Source organism: Haliotis rufescens, unplaced genomic scaffold (assembly GCF_023055435.1).
Source record: "Haliotis rufescens isolate VD_foot unplaced genomic scaffold, xgHalRufe1.0.p SCAF_17, whole genome shotgun sequence".
Classification (NCBI taxonomy): Eukaryota; Metazoa; Mollusca; class Gastropoda; order Lepetellida; family Haliotidae; genus Haliotis; species Haliotis rufescens.
In genome coordinates this window covers 19,098,725-19,117,817 of record NW_025963857.1, presented here as the reverse complement: position 1 = coordinate 19,117,817, position 19,093 = coordinate 19,098,725, and the positions used below count along the sequence as shown (strand labels likewise).

Sequence of the window (19,093 nt, the reverse complement as noted above, 5' to 3'; positions counted from 1 at the left end):
TAGTTATACGTCATTATCTCCCTTGAATAATGCCTAGGGGGAGTCCAAACCGTAGAACTGGTGGATGTAAAACGTTCATCAAATGTTCATCCACAAAGTCAGATACTTCAGTGTTTTATATTTTAAATATGAATCTCAATATTGTATATCAAACCTTTCTCAACTGCTATAAAAACACAAATGTATGATAAATAAAAAATTATCGATACAAAATAGACCTTTATCTCTGTTTCGCCGCTAGGTGGCGTTATGGTTTCCTACTCGTGAGCGGTCACCCATTTTCAGCAAGGTAGTTTCTCGGAAGAGGCATTCCTGCAGCAGATTCAAGCTGAATGAACTGATCGACTAATTCCAAGGTTTATTGAGTTGTGATTGATCCGATTTTGTATAACGTAATCATATACGAAGCATGATTTTCTTATGTCGAAAAGTTATTCAGTGGTCCATTATCAGCTGATTATGCGCTAGTTTTCGAGCTATCGGCGATATCTTTTCTCAAGTAAAATTTAGGCAGCTTTCAGAACTGAAACAAGTGAAGGCCCTAGGCAAGAGTTCGACTAGTTTGAACCTTGTTCTGTTCGGACTGTAGACTTGTAACGCGTATTCACAAGCAGTTGAAAATGTTTCGATTTATGCAGAGATAACACGGCGACTATGTGTCTGCTTGTAATTTATTTGAATGGTTTGTAATATTCATTGAACGAGAGTGCTCTGAGATACCCCTCAGACAATTGATACCCATGCTTAAAATAATAACCCTGAACTTGTTGTCAAGATTTACCTACTGTATAGTTCCTGTCTACCCTGGCTGCAAAATTGTAGCTATCTACTGTCCTGCATTTACCACATTACATAGCTACATAACTTTCATAACCTTTATGATAACTGGCTTCCAATTATCCTAATCAGCTCTCTGTGTCCATCAATCAATTTACTGTATAAACATTGATGTTAATAAGTATATATAACTATGTTGTTTAGCACTATCCATCACTTGCTTGATAAAGGTCTTAGGATCTACACCGAATCTACACTTCTAAATCACACTGAAAGAAACTTTTATAACGTTCTATAAAAGTCTGATACTTATACTGCGCAGGCCTTCCCAAGCTCAGTCAGTGTGTAAATTAGTCGTACCTCGTTGTGTTGAACTTGTGGGGACCTGGAGAGAAGTTAAAGTTACACGGGGGTCGAGACATCACAGGTATTTCATGGTTAATTAGGATACTTGGGACTCCCATAGAGTTCGACACAACCAGGAATTCGACACATCCAAGTTCAACAAAACAGGGTTTGACTGTAGTTAATATTGTGGAAGTGTTTCTGCCCTCTTCTTCCTCAAGGACCCTTAAAGGGCCAGTATGTCGACCATTCTTAAGCATTGTTTACAGACAACAGGCAATAAGGCTCTGCTTGTCTTATTCCACAAGAGTAGTTTTTGCTCAAGTGACCATAGTGCAGGTGTAGGCTTATCATGTGACCAGAATTTTTCTCTCATTTGTAAACAAATGCTCTTATTGTGAAGTAAAAACAGAATGCAAGCCTTTGAGGACTCGTCACATATTGTTTTGGGTACTTAAATAGAAATACATCTGTGACTGTGAAATGCATGACGATATAGCTTTACACATCAAACTGACCGTATCTCTAGCTCTCCGTAGGGCTTCAATATAAGCATATGGAACCCTACAACAAATGTAAATGAAGGCTCAAGATGGAAAGATATTTTGCGCAACGCTTGGGTTGTTGGCTTTGGCTATGCAGAGCTCTATTGTTTTGGTTTGAGAATTGAATCGTACATGAACCAAAGCTATGACATCACGCTCAGAAATGATATCATCCATGATTTTAAAACACCCAGGACCCTCAAAGCAAAAAAAATATTTCGATTGAAATGTTAGGAATCTGTAAATGAGAAGGGGTCAAATTTATTGCCTCAGCCATTGTATCTAACAATCGACTCAAATTAAGAGTACATTTCCAAAGGAAATATTTGGTATACTTCAGGTAATTGGTGTAGGAACAAGGGGCAATAAAGATTTCCATGACATTCTGTAATTTGCACTCTGATGGAACTGTGCAAAATCACCATTCAACTTTTGTTGAACAGTAACAAAGTCTGAATCATAGCTGTGTTTTCGCATACAATTTCGCAGATGTGTCTACCACCAACAATTTGAAATGTAAACATGGTAAAAGGAATGCACAGCTGTCATAAACACTGATTTTTGGGCCATGCATTTACCCAAAAATATATATGTGACCCAAAAATACAACAAATGGACCCTGGAGAAATGTCTCCTTACTGTTCCCTGTTAATTATATTCTTTTTTTGGTTTAAAATTTTTCTGAAAGAATAACTTCTTTTTTTCAGGTTTAGATATCTGACCTGATGGTTACTTCACTGAAGTTTTCGGCCACCTTGGCCCAATCTGACCCTCAGAATAATGCAGTGGTCATCATTGGCCAGCCTAAAAACCTGGGTCAAATTTCTTTTGATGATGTCCGTTGCAAGTTGGAGCCAAGAGTGGATGCAGATGTAGGTATTCATATGAAAGTCCAGTGTTAAGGTTATCCCCTGAATTGAAGCAGGCCAGGATGTGCAAGAGTACATTAAATATACTATTTGAAATTGTACATCATAACATGTGCTAAACTGAGCCATGGCTGGAAAAGTCTTGTACTCTGATGTTACACATGGACCACGTAGTGGTGCCACAAGCAGTCTTATGATAGAACCACCAGTCAAAACGACCCGTGAAGACCTGGGGTAGAACAGGTCTTCAGCAACCCATGCTTGCAGTAAAAGGCGACTATGGTTGTTGTAAGAGGCCACTAATGGGATTGGTTGGTCAGACTCGCTGACTTGGTTGATACACGTCATGCTATCCTATTTGCGTGGATCAATGCTCATGATGTCAGTCACTGGATTGTTTGGTCCAGACTCGATTATTTACAGACCGCCATCATGTAGTTGGAATATTGCTGTATGCGGCGTTAACAAACAAACCAGTCAAAAGCACAAGGTATGGGATTTGCTTGAAGGTGCAGGGCTCATATGCAAAAAGCTACTTCAATGCTTTTATTATTCACCTATGAAGAGATCCCCCATTTAATAAACATACAGCTGTATTACACATTGTATAATACCAAAGCGTGTGCTTATGTACTGCAGGAACACGTTTCACTAACAAATATTGAAAACTCCCAACCTCCCTGGGTTTTTTCAATGACATTGCGTGTAGAGATGATAGATCACTGAGAGGAGCTTTTGCACACTCAATGACCCCAGCAACCCTGTTGCTAGGTTGACATCACATGGCATTGTTGAATTTTGCAGTATTATAACTCAATTAAACTAATCTGTGGATTGGGTATATATCTGCCTATTCACCCACAACATTGAAAATAATTTATAAACGGCAAGTAGTAAATAAACTACTAAACTTGCTCCCATGTAAATTGATGTAATACCATTTTTTTAAAACTCGCTTTCGCTCGTCAGATACTAGAACTATTCACTCATTTCATAAAATCAGTATTAAGGAACTTGTTTAGTATTCTATACATAACATTGCATTTGACATTCTAATGATTGGCATTTAGCTATTATGTATGTATGACTGGTCATGGAACTTGAATATGACAATTTTCTGCATTTTAACAACACAAGACGAGTATCTGTGGCTTCGAGCCTAAGATGTAGAATTATGCAAAAGCAACTGAATATCTAAAAAAATCAAGGTGGATTCCTAACAATATTAACAAAACAGTGCCGTGAAACAAGCTGCTAATTGGGATATATGTGACATACATAGTGTATCCATATTCCCTGTGAGAAACTGTATCCCTTATATACGGAAGCCTTTTAGGGCCATGGTTTTTTTTCTTTTTTTTCGATACTATTTTGAAATTTCAAGATACTTAGTTGAAATGTCAAGATACAGAAGTTGAAATTTCAAGATACCATCTTGGAATACAAGATACTATCTTGAAATTTCAACTTCTGTATCTTGAAATTTCAACTTCTGTATCTTGAAATTTCAACTTAATATCTTGACATTTCAAGATAGTATCTTGAAATTTCAACTTAGTTTCTTGAAATTTCAGCTTATGGTCTTGAAATTTCAAGATATTATCGAAAAAAACAAAAAAAACAAATGGCCCTAAAAGGCTTCCGTACTTATAGGAAAAGATATCAGTAATATGTGTCTTCCATTTCAGACGTTCAACACTGCTGTGGCGGGGCTGCATCCATCCCCGACTGACTCCTGTCCCTTGTGGCTGAACAATGCCACTGTCGCTGCCCTGCCCACCAAGTGTAGCAGGCACAACACACCCTCGCGCTGTCACTCACTGACCAAGATCGTCAAGAGTTGTCTTGTTGGGGGAGATGAATATGTTGTGGTATGTAGTCCCTTCTCCCTGCTGAATGAGTTGGATTTCACACCGCTTTGAACAGTATGCAAGTTATATCACAGCTTAATGTGGGAGAACAGCCTAAGGTGATGCAGGTCTCAGACCTTTTCCACTTTGGTGAAACCCACGAGCACGGGTATGGTGCTGACAAACCAGTAACACAATCAGGGCGAACCAGGATGCGAAACCACAATCATAGGTTTCTGATGTGCCCAAGGGAAGCAACTCTGTTTTGCCAAGATGGCTTACATATACCACAAAGTGTTTTCAATTCAACATGAAAGTTTAGGTGTCGTATGATAGCCCTAATGTACTTGGAAGCCCAACTCAGACACAATATACTGACTCCACACCAAACAGCCCTTGTTATCCCCTGACATAATGTGTGGGGATATAATCAATGCCTCCTCTGTCCGTCTGTAATCATTTCGTTGCCAGAGCGTAACTCGAAAACCGTTCGATATTTTTCAGCAAATATTGGCAGATATATCAAACAGGCCCTGAAGTAGTGCCTTTTGCTATTTGTGTATTTTTGGCATTTCTATTTTTCATGATTTCCATGGAAACAATTTGTACTTGGTCTCATAAGGGGGTGGATTTTGTTACCGGAGCACAACTAAAAACAACATTCAATATTTTTCAACAAAACTTGGCAGATATATCATACAGATCCCGAAGTGGTGCCTTTTGCATTTCAGGGTTTTGGGCATTTTTATTTTTCTCAATTTCTATGGAAAGAGTCGACTTAGTCTCAAAAAAATGTTGTTTTCTGAGCACAACTTGAAAACTGTGAAAGAACTTTCATCCAAACTTAGTACATGTATTAATCAAGGGCTGACTCTGATCATAGTGGCGTGTTTGTTCCGGGCCATAACTCTAAATCTAATTGGTATTCTTTCTTGAAACTGTGCACATACAAAGACCAGGTTGCCAAATGGTGCCGTTTGCTACTTAGGGGTATTTAGAACTTATATTTTTTCCGTTTCCATGGCAACAAGTTTGACTTTGACTCTGTTTATGGTGGTATGTACCTAAAAGAGAAATCAAAGTTCCGAATCCAAATTCCATGGTATTGTTTTGATAGCTCAATAACTACTCTTGTATACAGACAGACAGATTAGATAGAAAAAATCTTATCAAGTTGGACTTAAAGTAACTTCAGCAACCCATGCTTACCATAAAAGACGACTATTCTTGTCGTAAGAGGCGACTATAACAGGATCGGGTTGTCAGGCTCACTGACTTGGTTGATACATGTCATCTTATCCCAATTGTGTGGATCGATGCTCATGATGTCAATCACTGGATTGTCTGGTCGAGACTCAATTATTTACAGACCGCTGTCATATAGCTGGAATATTGCTGAGTGCGGCGTTAAACAAGAAACAAACAAACAAACAAACTTAAAGAAACAGTCAGATGATTTGTTCTTTCGTAATTGTAGGGGCTGGGGTGATTTGTCATCTTTTGAACATTCTTGTTTTATCCCCTTAGGGCTGAGTGAGGGCCATGGTAACAACAAGTACCATCTATTAATGTTGTTTGGTACAATAGAGCCAGGGATTGAACCACCGACCTTCCACTATATGGACAGACATTCATGGAGGAAGTTAATATTAAAAGAAAACCATTGAGGGGGTCCCTAGATTCAAATACTAAGGAAGAACACCTTAAAGACCCCAGGACACCCTTTAAGTCAGAACACTGATTTATATAATGGGTTGACGTACCTCTGCATGATTGTCAAAGCATAATGTGCTGCTTTCTACATACAGCAAACTGTAGTTAATTTCTGAACTGTAAATGGTCTACAATCAATCTCATTAAAATCAGATCTTAGTTCTCGCTACCGCTAAACAAAGATCTAAAGACATCCCATTAGGGGTCACGTCAGAACAACCTTTCATCTGACCAATCAGGGGTCGCTTACTAGATCATGAAAGTGACAGTCGGATTGTGATTTCTAATCTTGCAACCTTGAAAACTTTAACATGAGGTATTCTGAACGATAGTTACAGGCTTAACGACTGAATCCATACAATCTAGACCATCTATTAGCCATTCCAGAATGTTTTTTTGTTCAGCTTTCAAATTTTTTATCAAGAATTTGTCAAAATATGTTTTGAAGCGTTGTCGCCAATTTGAAATTAGTGCCGTAAAGCACGAGAAAGCTGTCTTTTGATTGGCTAATGTGGACTTTTTGTCAGTCATTTCATTGGTCGGTGAAAGTTCGCGCAAGGTCAGTCTGACGTGACCCGTAATGGGATTTCCTCAGATCTTTGTTTAGCGGTTTAATGAGATTGGGTCTACAATCTGAGGATGTCCTAAAAATGTATGCATCTTTTTTATTGGAACATTCATCGATTTCTAATCATGTATCAATTCTTCATTGTTTTTCCAGATTGTCTGTGAGAGAGGTGATGCCCTGGCCTCCGCAACGGCGGTGGGGCGAGCTCTGCCTCTGTACACGGCCAAGTCGAATCAGGGAGGAGGCAAACGCACTGTCAATGTGGAGTTCCTCCTTGTGGGGCAGTACAGTGACACACCTCTCAGTGACACCGACATCCAGTGTATGGCTGTTGCTGCAGAGAATGTTCGTCTTGCTGCAAAGATTGTCGATATTCCATGTGCTGAAATGCATACAGATGCCTTTCTAGATGTAAGCAGAGACTGTTAACCTTTAGTCTTCAGTTAGTTTAGGTTTGAAGGATAATATATTTACTTCTCAGAGCTCCAGATAAGCTTTTGGTGTTGTGGGTATTTTACCCATGCATTTTAAAATCACTGGGTATCAGTAATTCTATCTGGGTATTCAAATTTCTGTTACCCACTAGTTTTTACACATGTGGGTATTTAAGTTAAATATTTAAAAACACTACTCATCTAGTCCCTGCAAACTTGTGTTGTGTGGTTTCGAGAGCTTTATAGGACTAAAAAATACCACGATACTTCCACAAGAAAGTGTGATGGCAAATGATCATGATGTAACTGTCATCGTGGAGTTTGGCAAGGTTGACGGAATGCCCGTTTATAATTTCAAAATAAGTTGCTGATTTGCTTATCGAATACGCAGGGTTACTTCACAATATCTTGATGATACACACAAGTTTTATTTTTGTAGCATATCTGTAATGTTCGTTGCTTATTTGATATGCTTGGATATTATTATACTGCGTATTTCTGCATTTCTGATGCATATTTTACGCAGATACGCAGCTTATCTGGAGCTCTGCTTCTGAAGCATCCCACCCCAACATTGAAAAGGGCCATGTATTTTCAGTAAACCAAATTAAGCATTCAAGAGTCAGTTAATCTTTTATGAATTTACTAGTCTTGGACTTCATATCAAACCCTGCTTTTGAGATTCCAGTAACAGAGATGGTTGTTTTCAGGAGGTGAGAAGAGTCGGCATTGACCTTGGTATCCAACCAGTCATTATTCAGGGGGAAGAACTCCAGAAGCAGGGATTTGGAGGTATGGCAAGCAGTTCATTTGTAGGGGTGTTGCTACATGAATACAGTCCCTTGTATCCGAATATGCTTCTCTATGCTAACACTATGTTTACTAAAGACAATTGCGTGCTTAATTTAAACATTTTGAGCAAGCACTTACGGATTTATTTTCGTGAGTGAGTGAGTGAGTGAGTATGGTTTTACGCTGCTTTTAGCAATATTCCAGCAATATCATGATGGGGGACACTAGAAATGGGCTTCACACATTTTACCCATGTTGAGAATCAAACCTGGTCTTCGGCGTGATGAGTGAACCACTGGGCTACCCGACCGCCCCTGATTTATTTTAGATGCAAATAGAATGTGGTTCAGATGGCCACATGCTGCTTTGGAGTGCAGATAATGCATTGGCTGGATTGCCATCTGAAAGGCCTACTGTCATTTGGGAAATAGTCCATTATTTCCTGATGGCCTATGGTTGATCCACACACTAGTCACTGTTAGGTCTGTTCCAGAATCGACCGCCTCTGTGGTCTAGTGGTAGAGCGTCCACCCTGCTGTGTCGTACCAAAAGATGGTACTTCTTGTTACCCTGCCTGGCGCTCGTCATTAATGGACAAAAACAAAGACTGGTCGGCTTGGAGTCAGTATAGTGTGCCTGAGTGATTTATTCGATTTAAACTCTGGCATGGTACCTCAAAGGGCAAGCACTATAAAATATCTCTTACACATGCACTCACATTGCTAGATCATGTATATAAGTGAAGTTATCTTGAACTTGATGACGTTAAATGAGAGAGAGAGAGATATGCAATAAACCTAAAATATTTGGCTTCTAATGGGAAGCATTAACCATGTTTTCTAGGCCAAATAGAAACACTTCTCAACATACCCACAAAGTTTGAAATTCTACTATCCCTCTGATGACATGAGACAACATGGATAAAGTGAACATGCTAGTGTGTAGCCAGCTTGATTTAGCTATGCAAAACATGCATGCAACCTGTTATTGAAAAAGGCACCCAAATATTTATCTCTACAGGAACCAAGTGTTTGTCAAATCTTTCAAACTTTGTGTCGAAACCTGACATTGTGTCCACACAACACCAATCTTTGAGCACATTCAATACCTCTAGTCTTTATTGCCATATTATATCAATATTCCCTATGTTACTGTTGTATATAATTTGTCATGCCTTCTTAGGCTTGAGATGTCCCCATGGTCTAGTTGTAGAGTGTCCGCCCGGAGAGCGGAAGGTACGGGGTTCGATCCCTGGCCACGTCATACCAAAAGACATTAAAAGATGGTACTTGTTGTTACCCTGGCTGGCATTCGGCATTAAGGAGCTAAAACAAGGACTGGTAGGCTTGGAGTCAGATTACTCTGTCTGAGTGGGGTGTTCAGTCTGAACGAGTACAAGCAGCCACACACACACTCACACACTTGCATGCAGGTCGCTATATAAGTCTTGGACGCGACATCAAACCCCATTTTCACCTCACCTCACCTCTTGGGCTTGAAGTCTAACTGTGGATACTTATGTGTCATGCACCTGTTGCAAGTTGAATCAAATTCTTAAATCTAGCAAGCAAGTAGCTACCTTGTGGCAAGGTGCTTGTTTCTGAGTCTGACAATGTTCCCTTTTACTCTGTTCAGGTATATATGGTGTAGGCATGGCTGCGATCCACCAGCCAGCTCTTGCTGTTCTAAGTCACAAACCTTCCGGGGCCACAAAAAGCATTGCATGGGTGGGAAAAGGTATTGTCTACGACACTGGTGGCCTCTGCATCAAGTCAAAGGTAAGCAGCAATGGTGACTAATGGAACAACACTTTCTTTTGTGTATTTACTATGAGGTATCCCTTGATGTTTGTTTGTTGTTTAACTCCACTATCAGCAATATTCTAGCTATATGATGGCGGTCTGTATATAATCAAGTCTGTACCATGCAATCAAGTGATTGACAGCATGAGCATCGATCCACGCAATTGGGATACGATGATATGCATCTACCGAGTCAGTGAGCCTGACCATCCGATCCCATTGGTCAACAACCATAGTCGCTTTTTACAGCAAGCATGGGTTGTATCCTTACAGGGAGAGACCCGTGAAGAGTCGAGGTAGAATAGGTCTCCAGAGTGCGTATTATACGTAAATAAATAAGTCTTGCGTACATTGCTTAATCAGAAGGGGTGCTAATTGGGATTGTTCACTAGTCAATATATTAGCAAATATTGCCGTGGGCGCTTATTAGAGCGGGGCCCTTATTAAGTCGAATACGGTATTTTGGTTCTCAGGCACCTCCTGCATCATCATAAAGTCTGCCGCATGTTTCGTTTTTTCTTCCATTTAAAAAAAATAAAAAATGTTTTAAATATTCCGCGTCTTGAACACACAACCCTGGCTGTGAAATGCTACAATACGTAAGAACAACATGATTTCCCCAGAGTTATTATTAACAAAATTTGGTTACATTCCTGCTTGGAACACAGGACCGCCTCCGTGGTCTAGTGGTAGAGCGTCCGCCCGGAGAGCGGAAGGTCCGGAGTTCGATCCCCGACCGCGTCATACCAAAAGACGTTAAAAGATGGTACTTGTTGTTACCCTGTCTGGCGCTCGGCATTAAGGGGCTAAAACAAGGACTGGTCGGCTCGGAATCAGCATAATGTGTCTGAGTGGGGTATTCATGTTAAACTGCGGCATGGTATCTCTGAGCTAGCACTATAAATCGGCATCAGTCCGGTCTAGTACAAGCAGACATACACACACATGTGCATGCACATCGCTATATAAGTGCAATAACCTTGGACGTGACGTTAAACCCCATTTCACCTCACCTGCTTGGAACAACCAAACCAAAAAAAACACTGCCCGACCGCACAATTTTCAAAAGCCATTGCTGAGAACCAATTATATTATTTTTTTAAGCCTTATCAGCTTTTTTTTTCTTTTGTTGTAACTTGTATCAAAAGTAGAATGTATTCACACGCTTCTAGTCTGAAATAGTGGACTGTGATGCTGTATTGTGACATCAGTGTATTGTTTCAGTCCTTGTCTTCATTGCATATCTTGTTCTTCATTGTCAGCTATCAACTAACATGGACTTCTGATTTATGATTTTCTATTTGTGGTGTTTGCCCACCTGTTGACTGTTATTCTGCTGTTTGACAGACCGGCATGTGTGGGATGAAGCGAGACTGCGGAGGAGCAGCAGGGATCCTGGCAGCTTTCCACACTGCTGTCAAACTGGTGAGAGGAGACCGTCACACTCATCTGTTCTGACATTGATGTCCCCTTGATTGAAAACTTGCACCGGAAACTACATCATAAGTCATTTATATAAATGAGGAGAGTGAAAAAAGAATGACTGGATATGTACACGATGTAGGATGTCGTAAAATCTTCTGATTGGAATTTTTGCATGATCAGATGGGTTGCCTTGTGGTTTAATGCTGCCGCTCATCATGCCGAAGACCCGGGTTCGATTCCCTACATGGGTACAATGTGTGAAGCCCATATCTGGTGTTCCCCGTCGTGATATTGCTGGAACATTGCTAAAAGCGGCTTAAACAATACTCACTCACTCACTCACTCACTCACTCACTCACTTACTAAAAGGCCATTGTCTCAATATTTACATGGGTCACACAGGCTGCTGTCTCGGTCTTAAGACTGTAATATTGCTGACAAAAATGTAAATGATAATTGCCTCACTCACTGTAGTCTATGCACAAACTGGTGTTTCAGGGATTCCGAGAAAATCTTCATGCTGTGTTGTGCCTGGCTGAGAATGCTGTGGGACCAACGGCACAGAGACCTGATGATATAGTAACCATGTATTCAGGAAGGTAGGTTCCCAGATCTAATGATAAACATAGAGAAAGCATGTTGTCTTTATACTAAATATACATGATACTAAACAGAAGTCAAATTTTCTTTGTAATTATCAGGATCACTGATTGTTTGCACAGCGTAACTAAAACTTTCATGTACAATATTATTAGGGCTGGGACAATACACCAACTGTGTGATCCAATAAAGATCACAATACCTTGCTCACGATCCGATATGTTTCACGATACTTGCCAGTGCTCTCGTCTGTGGTGTGTAAGCCATCTTTTTCATAGACAGGATGACCAAATACCTGGCTAACAATTTACAGTTGGCATTGTCAAATATGGCAGAATGGATGAAAATATTTACGTTTTCATTACTCATTTTCACTAGTAATTAGTGTTTACTCTAACATTTTTTAAAGAAAACATTTAAGAATCGATACTTTTTACTTAGTGTGTGATTGTGATCGATACTTGTATCGAGATGGAAAAAAATCACAATCCACCGATGCATCGGTATTGTCCCACTACTAATTATTAAACTATGCCACCATTATCCCGATGGGTCATCAATGGTGTTTAACAGCAATGTTCCTGTTTACAGAACTGTAGAACTGAACAACACAGATGCAGAAGGGAGACTGGTGTTGGGAGATGGTGTAAGTTAATGCCATTTGTCTATCCCTGATACTTAAATTTGGACGTTCACTTATTTAGAAGAGCATATGTTGAGAATTTTAAACATATCTATTTGATCAGCTTGCTGTTTCCAAATATTCTGCCGACATTAAGAGTAGTTGTGAGGATAGGACATGTTTCTGAAGGGTTGGCTTTTTGATTGAATTCTGAGGCAAGCTTAGATTACAGATCAGACCTTTTAACATGATATGATACCTCTGTGTGAAGTGGGAAAGTTCACTGACGCAAACTCCTTTCAAGCATTTATCACATCATTATGCGGAGTGGTATGACATTACAGTAACGGTCTTTATTTAGAGCATTTGATTTAGTGTACTCACAATTGGCCCTACCGTTGGAAACTACTTACCTTTTGATTGTTAAACAACTGAAGAGATACACCCTACATCGTATCCTCCCAAGGGATTTGGGACTGCATTAACTCACTCACTCTCTTCTATGGTGATAATAAAGCAATCATTTTGAAGCTGGCCACATTGATAGCTTGCTAATTTCACACAAAATAAGATATCATGGTGAGCATAAGGGTCTCCCACTATTTGACTGCTCCAGGTTTTACTACCAATCCTGACCTGTGAAGATCCGGGGAAGAATAGGTCTTCAACAACCCATTCTTGCCGTAAAAGGCGACTATGCTTTTTGTAAGAGGTGACTGAAGGGATCGGGTGGTCAGGCTCGCTGACCTGGTTAATGCATGTCATTGTGTCCCAATTACGTGGATCGATCCTCATGATGTCAATCACTGGATTGTGTGGTCCAGACTCGATTATTTACAGACCGCTGTCATATAGCTGGAATATTGCTGAGTGCGGCGTTAAACAACGAACAAACAAACAAACTTCAGATCCTGCGGTGTACAGTAGATCTCTGTCTTCCAGGTTGCTTATGCCCAGAAGGACCTGAAAGCTGATGTCATCGTGGACATGGCAACACTTACTGGGGCCCAATCAGTTGCAACAGGTCAGTAAAGCACTCGGCAACTAACATACTTATCAGCTCATGTAATCTTGTGTCGTTATAAGTTGTTCGTTGTTGTCTACCATTAAGTTTTTACATTTTTTACTTCGTCTGAGCTGCCGTCATATAGCGAGAATATTGCTTAGTGCCGCGTTAAACATTAACCAAACAAACTTCTTCTGTGACCTTGTGTAGTACCAAGTTAGTTCAAGACATCTTGATCGGAAATCAAATACGGCTGCCAGTGGCCGAAAATATTTGAATAGCAATGCTGACTGCAATTGTATTTAAGTGGCTATCTTTTTTCTAGTTTATGCTTTTTGAATAATAATGATAATGATAACGATAATAATACTAATACTAATGAACGTTTGTAATGCACCCCAAATGCATGCTCAATTCTGTGTTTGTATTTTCATTTTAGGTCGTTACCATGCAAGTATTGTGACAAACAGCGAGGACATGGAACTTGCCTGTGTGAAGGCTGGTCAGAACAGTGGTGACCTGGTTCACCCCATGCCATACTGCCCAGAGCTACACTTCAGTGAATTTGCTAGTGCCCTGGCTGATATGAAGAACTCTGTCGCTGTTAGTAGTGTTTGCCTACAGTACATTTCTGATGAGAAGCGTATACCTGTTCACTAATATGTATATGTATGCCTTGTATTCCTGGGTTAGAAACCCATATGATTATCGTAATAGGCGGCAAACAGGTTCTGGTGGTCAGGGTCGCTGACTTGGATGATGCATGTCATTGTATCCCGAATGTGTAGATCAATGCTCGTGATGTCAATCACTGGCTTGTCTGGTCCAGACTCAAGTGTTTACAGACTGTGTCATATAGCTGAAATATGGCTGAGTGCAGCATTCAACAACGAACAAACCAACAAACAAACACTAATATATCTCAATGGATAGAGCCTACACTGAAGTAAAGAAAGGCATGTGCACTTTCAAGACCATGATTATGGTATCTTCAGCTGTGACTCATGCAGTCTATGGATTGTGACCCCTGACTGTCGACGACAGTGCTTCAAGAAAATCCAGCCTATGGATATAATGAATATAATCCTGTACTATGGTAAAGTACATTCTCTATATTAGTCATATGTTTGTCAACCATTTTACCATCACCATAATGATTTTGTTGCAGGATCGTAACAATGCCCAGGTGTCATGTGCGGGACTGTTTATTGGCTCCCACCTTGGCTTTGACTACTCTGGTGTGTGGCTTCACATTGACATGGCAGCGCCAGTGCATGTGGTGAGTTATCTTCCCTTGTCAGTTTGCTTTATGGAGAACACCTGGTTACATTCAGGAACTGGAAGACATTGGTATGAGTAGATCTGTTCTTGGTTTTTTCAACAACGATGTACTTGGTATTGTGGTGTTATGTGTACCCCATTCAGTGGGGATCTAAGTTAAAATAGGTTCCCATGGTTGATCGAAGCAGCCTTATTGATCGGGTGTCAGGCTAAATGTCTTGGGTGACTGTGTGTCCTTGTACCCCGATGACATGAGAGATTGCTCATAATATCAGTCACTGGATTGGTTGCTCTACTTGAATATTCACAGGCCACTGTCATAGCTGGAATATAGCAGAGTGTGGCATAAAAACAAACACTCCAGAGAAAAGGTATAGGTCTGAAGTTGACAAATCATTGGCCCCAGTGACATTGCTGGAAAATTTGTAAAAGTATTGTTCAGCAGGTTCAGCCTTACTCACTCTATTTTGGGGCAGTCTGGTAACCTAGTGGTTAAAGCGTTTCTCGTCACGCCGAAGACCTGGGTTCGATTCCTGACATGGGTACAACATGTACAAGGTGTGAAGCCCAATTCTGGTGTCCACCGCCGTGATATTGCTGGAATATTGCTAAAAGCTGCGTAAATCCATACTCACTCACTCTATTTTCATTGTGCAGGGCGAGAGGGCAACAGGATACGGAGTTAGTCTACTCACGACTCTATTTGGAGAGTTGTCAACCAATTCCATGCTCAAGTTTATAGCCCCATCAGTGAACTGTAGCATGGAAACAGATGAGAACAATTCCCCAAAGAAACAGCGTCTCCAATAAGAACCTATGTTGCCATTTAATAAATGGACATCAACTGGACAAATTCCCCAATGCTGATTTGTTAATTTTTGTCCTTGCACTTAAGATTTGTGAATGGATTATCATGAGTTTGGATACAAATACAAATTTTAGCATGTAAGCAATTATAGGCCTTGATTTTTATAGGAATTTTTATTGTAAAGAGCAGGATAGATTTTATGGGATATGTTAGTTATGATTTTTAATTTTCATACCAGAATGGATCAGTTGTTTTATAATAGTTGTCCTGAAGTATTTACAAGTTACAGTTAATGAGTTTATACCCAAGGTCATATTTGTCTATGTGATGATTATGTGTTTTTGTTGGTAACTTTTATTTTATTTTATTCTCTTTTTTTTATGAATCAAACATGTTTGACTGGTTTGAAGTAAGGTGAAGAGACCCATTGCACTATATTGCATGGCTACCGCATGTTATATGCCATGTTGCCATCAATGTCAGTGTTAGAAAATACATGGGTGTCCTTGAGGTTGCATACAGTGCTCATTAAACTTTGGAAGCATAAAACCTAACATTTAACATAGGACCATGACAAGGACTCCTTGATTTTTAGCTCCAGGTGTAAGAGATACTATTCTGAACCAGAAATGCCATATACGTTATTTCAGCAGTTTTCAGTTTTGGCATATAATTACCTAAAAGTTTCATCTCCGTACCTAGTGGATGGCCCAGAGGGACATAGATATGTCAGGATGCAGGGTTATCTGGCTGATATTCCAGATCCAGCACAATTAGGAACAGTCGTCTTGTCAGCAATATCCCCATGCCTGCGGGTCCAAAGCTGCAAATGTCGAGCAATTCTTTCTGCCCATATTAAGCTGACATGAATGTAAAATATCTGAGATATTGTACAGTGTAGTGTTAAAACCAAATCACTTACTATAAGTGTCATGAATGAAAATGATTGGAAGTTTTTCAACACATATACCATTTATTTGAGGATCACATTTCTTTCTATGAAACTATGTGATCAATGTCTGAATGATGTATCATTTGTGTTGGCAAGCAATTAGTCCATAGAATTGCTTAGTATTTGAAGGTGTAACATGTTTTTCAGGGACTAGATCCACTTACAGGCTGATACAACTCAGTAAATATTTAGAGGTCTGCTTGTAGACAACGTAGCCATGATACACACCAATAATTTTGTAAGGGATCTGTGGTCAGACTGATTATTGTCCGGCCATTCTGACTTATCCTTTCAGTACGTCTGTACAATATTCCTTTGCAAGATCAGTTCATCACCACACAAAAAGACTTAAAATTTGCTTACTGTCTATATTGGTTTACAATGTCACTATTACTTAGATATGTACTACTTTAAAAAGGACCACTGGATTCTTTCATATTACTATAGTTAATCTGTTATGCCATGACATATATACTATAGTAATCTGAAGTATCAGGTTGTCCTTAACTTTTTTTTAGTATTATACATGGTAGAGGCACGGCGCCTCGGGCACATCTTTCCATTACTTATATTGACAACATGCATGCAAGATGTTGACAATTGTAAAATGTATGTTTCCGTGTTTGACTACATCTGTGATTCTTGTGTTTTAGTGATGGGGCTCTTTTGCCACACCGTTATGAATACTTACGTTGATGTATGAGTGATATATTGAGGTCATATGTTCAAAGAAATATAATCGTGTAAAATTTTAAACCAAGGAAAATGTTTTTGTATAATGACCACTATTTTTAGTTATTTAATTGAATAAAATATATTATGCATTATTTGCCTCTATCGTTTTTTAAAATGGAGTCATCTGAAGTGGGAGGCATTGTTAAGAAAGTAATGGATTATCTTGAGTAGGGTAAGAGACTGTTTCAGTGTCTTTTGCTTGACCATTCAGATCACCATAATGTTGAGTGGACTTGCTCAAGGTGACAGTAGGCTTTTTGCTTACAAAAGACGGTTTACACTATTAGTCCATCAGCTATATATGTGTGGAGGGGCGGTCGGGTAGCCTAGTGGTTAAAGCGTTCGCTCATCACGCCGAAGACCCAGGTTCGATTCCCGTCATAGGTACAATGTGTGAAGCCTATTTCTGGTGTCCCCTGCCGTGATATTGCTGGAATATTGCTAAAAGCGGCGTAAAACCATACTCACTCACTCATATATGTGTGGAAGGCAATTAGCCTTTATCCATCAACCAGCCATATATGAAATGAAGACTGTTCATCTGTCTACCAGCTATGTATGTACAGAAGGCAGTACACTGTGCCAGCGGAAAAAAGTACAAGTAATATGCTTCATACTGTAAATCTGGAAAGTTGTGCAGGCAGGAAGGTACTGCAAAAGCTGCCAGTGACATTCTCACAATTGTTTCATGACTAAGTAAGTTGAATAAAAATAACTTCATTCTAAATTTAAATAATGCATCTTTCAATACATATTCTTGAAGACATCTTTCACAATTTGAATGTTTGTGTGTTTGTTGGGAGCATGATACTTTTTTTTAATGTGAACAACACAAAATGATGGTTTAGCTATCAAGTGCTCATGAAAACACCTATGTTGAACCGTAAAGAAAGCTTACGCAATGCCATGAGTTGCTGAGAATCGACGTCTCCACGCTGTGGTTTGCTGCAAACAGGAATGGCCCAAAACGAAGTTGACGGACATTTTAATGTTCACCGAAAGACAATATCATCTCTTTGGGGACGTTATCTGGAGCAGGGCAACACTTATCACTTGCAAGACAACCATTTTCAGTTAGTGCATCTACAGAATCAATACCAAACTGCCACATTAACAGCTCAGACCATTCTTGGGTTGAGACCAATTAGTGGCAGAAGCGAACGCAACTGGTTGAGGGGGCACAAATTTCGTTTCAAGTTCGCTTCTACGTCACCATCAGGCACGCCTAGCTTGGTAAAGACAGCATCAGAGGTTCTGAAGACAAGACAAGGGCAGTATACTGTTCACTCTTGCAGGAGGATAATGCCTGCCCAGAAGTTGCACCTGTTGTAACAGACTTGTTGAGGCAGCATAACATTGCTGTAGTACTACCGTGACTGGCTGTTTGTCCAGACCTCTCCCAGATTGAACATGTCTGGAATGAGATTGAGAGACGCCTACGATAGGACCAGAACCAGCCTGTACACCCGATATACATATATCAGCTATATGTGTAGAAGGCAGTACACCCTATATACATGTATCAGCCATACATGAAGAATGCAGTACACCCTATATACATGTATCAGCCATATATGTAGAAGGCAGTACACCCTATATACATGTACCAGCCATGTATGAAGAAGGCAGTACATCCTATGTACATGTATCAGCCATATATGAAGAAGGCAGTACACCCTATATACATGTACCAGCCATATATGTAGAAGGCAGTACACCCTATATACATGTATCAGCCATATATGAAGAAGGCAGTACACCTTATAAACATGTACCAGCCATATATGAAGAAGGCAGTACATCCTATATACATGTACCAGCCATATATGTAGAAGGCAGTACACCCTATATACATGTATCAGCCATATATGTAGAAGGCAGTACACCCTATATACATGTATCAGCCATATATGAAGAAGGCAGTACATCCTATATCCATGTACCAGCCATATATGTAGAAGGCAGTACA

General features: G+C 39.9%; 1 protein-coding gene across 1 annotated transcript; it reads left to right on the top strand.

Annotated features, from left to right (window-relative positions):
* The first annotated feature begins 209 nt into the window (after positions 1-209).
* LOC124138003 (probable aminopeptidase NPEPL1) lies at positions 210-17,216 on the top strand. Its single transcript, XM_046504507.2, has 13 exons — positions 210-356; positions 2,375-2,539; positions 4,225-4,407; positions 6,821-7,078; positions 7,812-7,893; positions 9,529-9,671; positions 11,043-11,120; positions 11,619-11,719; positions 12,312-12,366; positions 13,285-13,366; positions 13,788-13,951; positions 14,517-14,627; positions 15,287-17,216. The coding sequence occupies exons 2-13, from the start codon at positions 2,393-2,395 to the stop codon at positions 15,437-15,439; spliced, it is 1,557 nt and encodes a 518-aa protein (XP_046360463.1). The 5' UTR covers positions 210-356; positions 2,375-2,392; the 3' UTR covers positions 15,440-17,216.
* Positions 17,217-19,093: the final 1,877 nt, after the last annotated feature.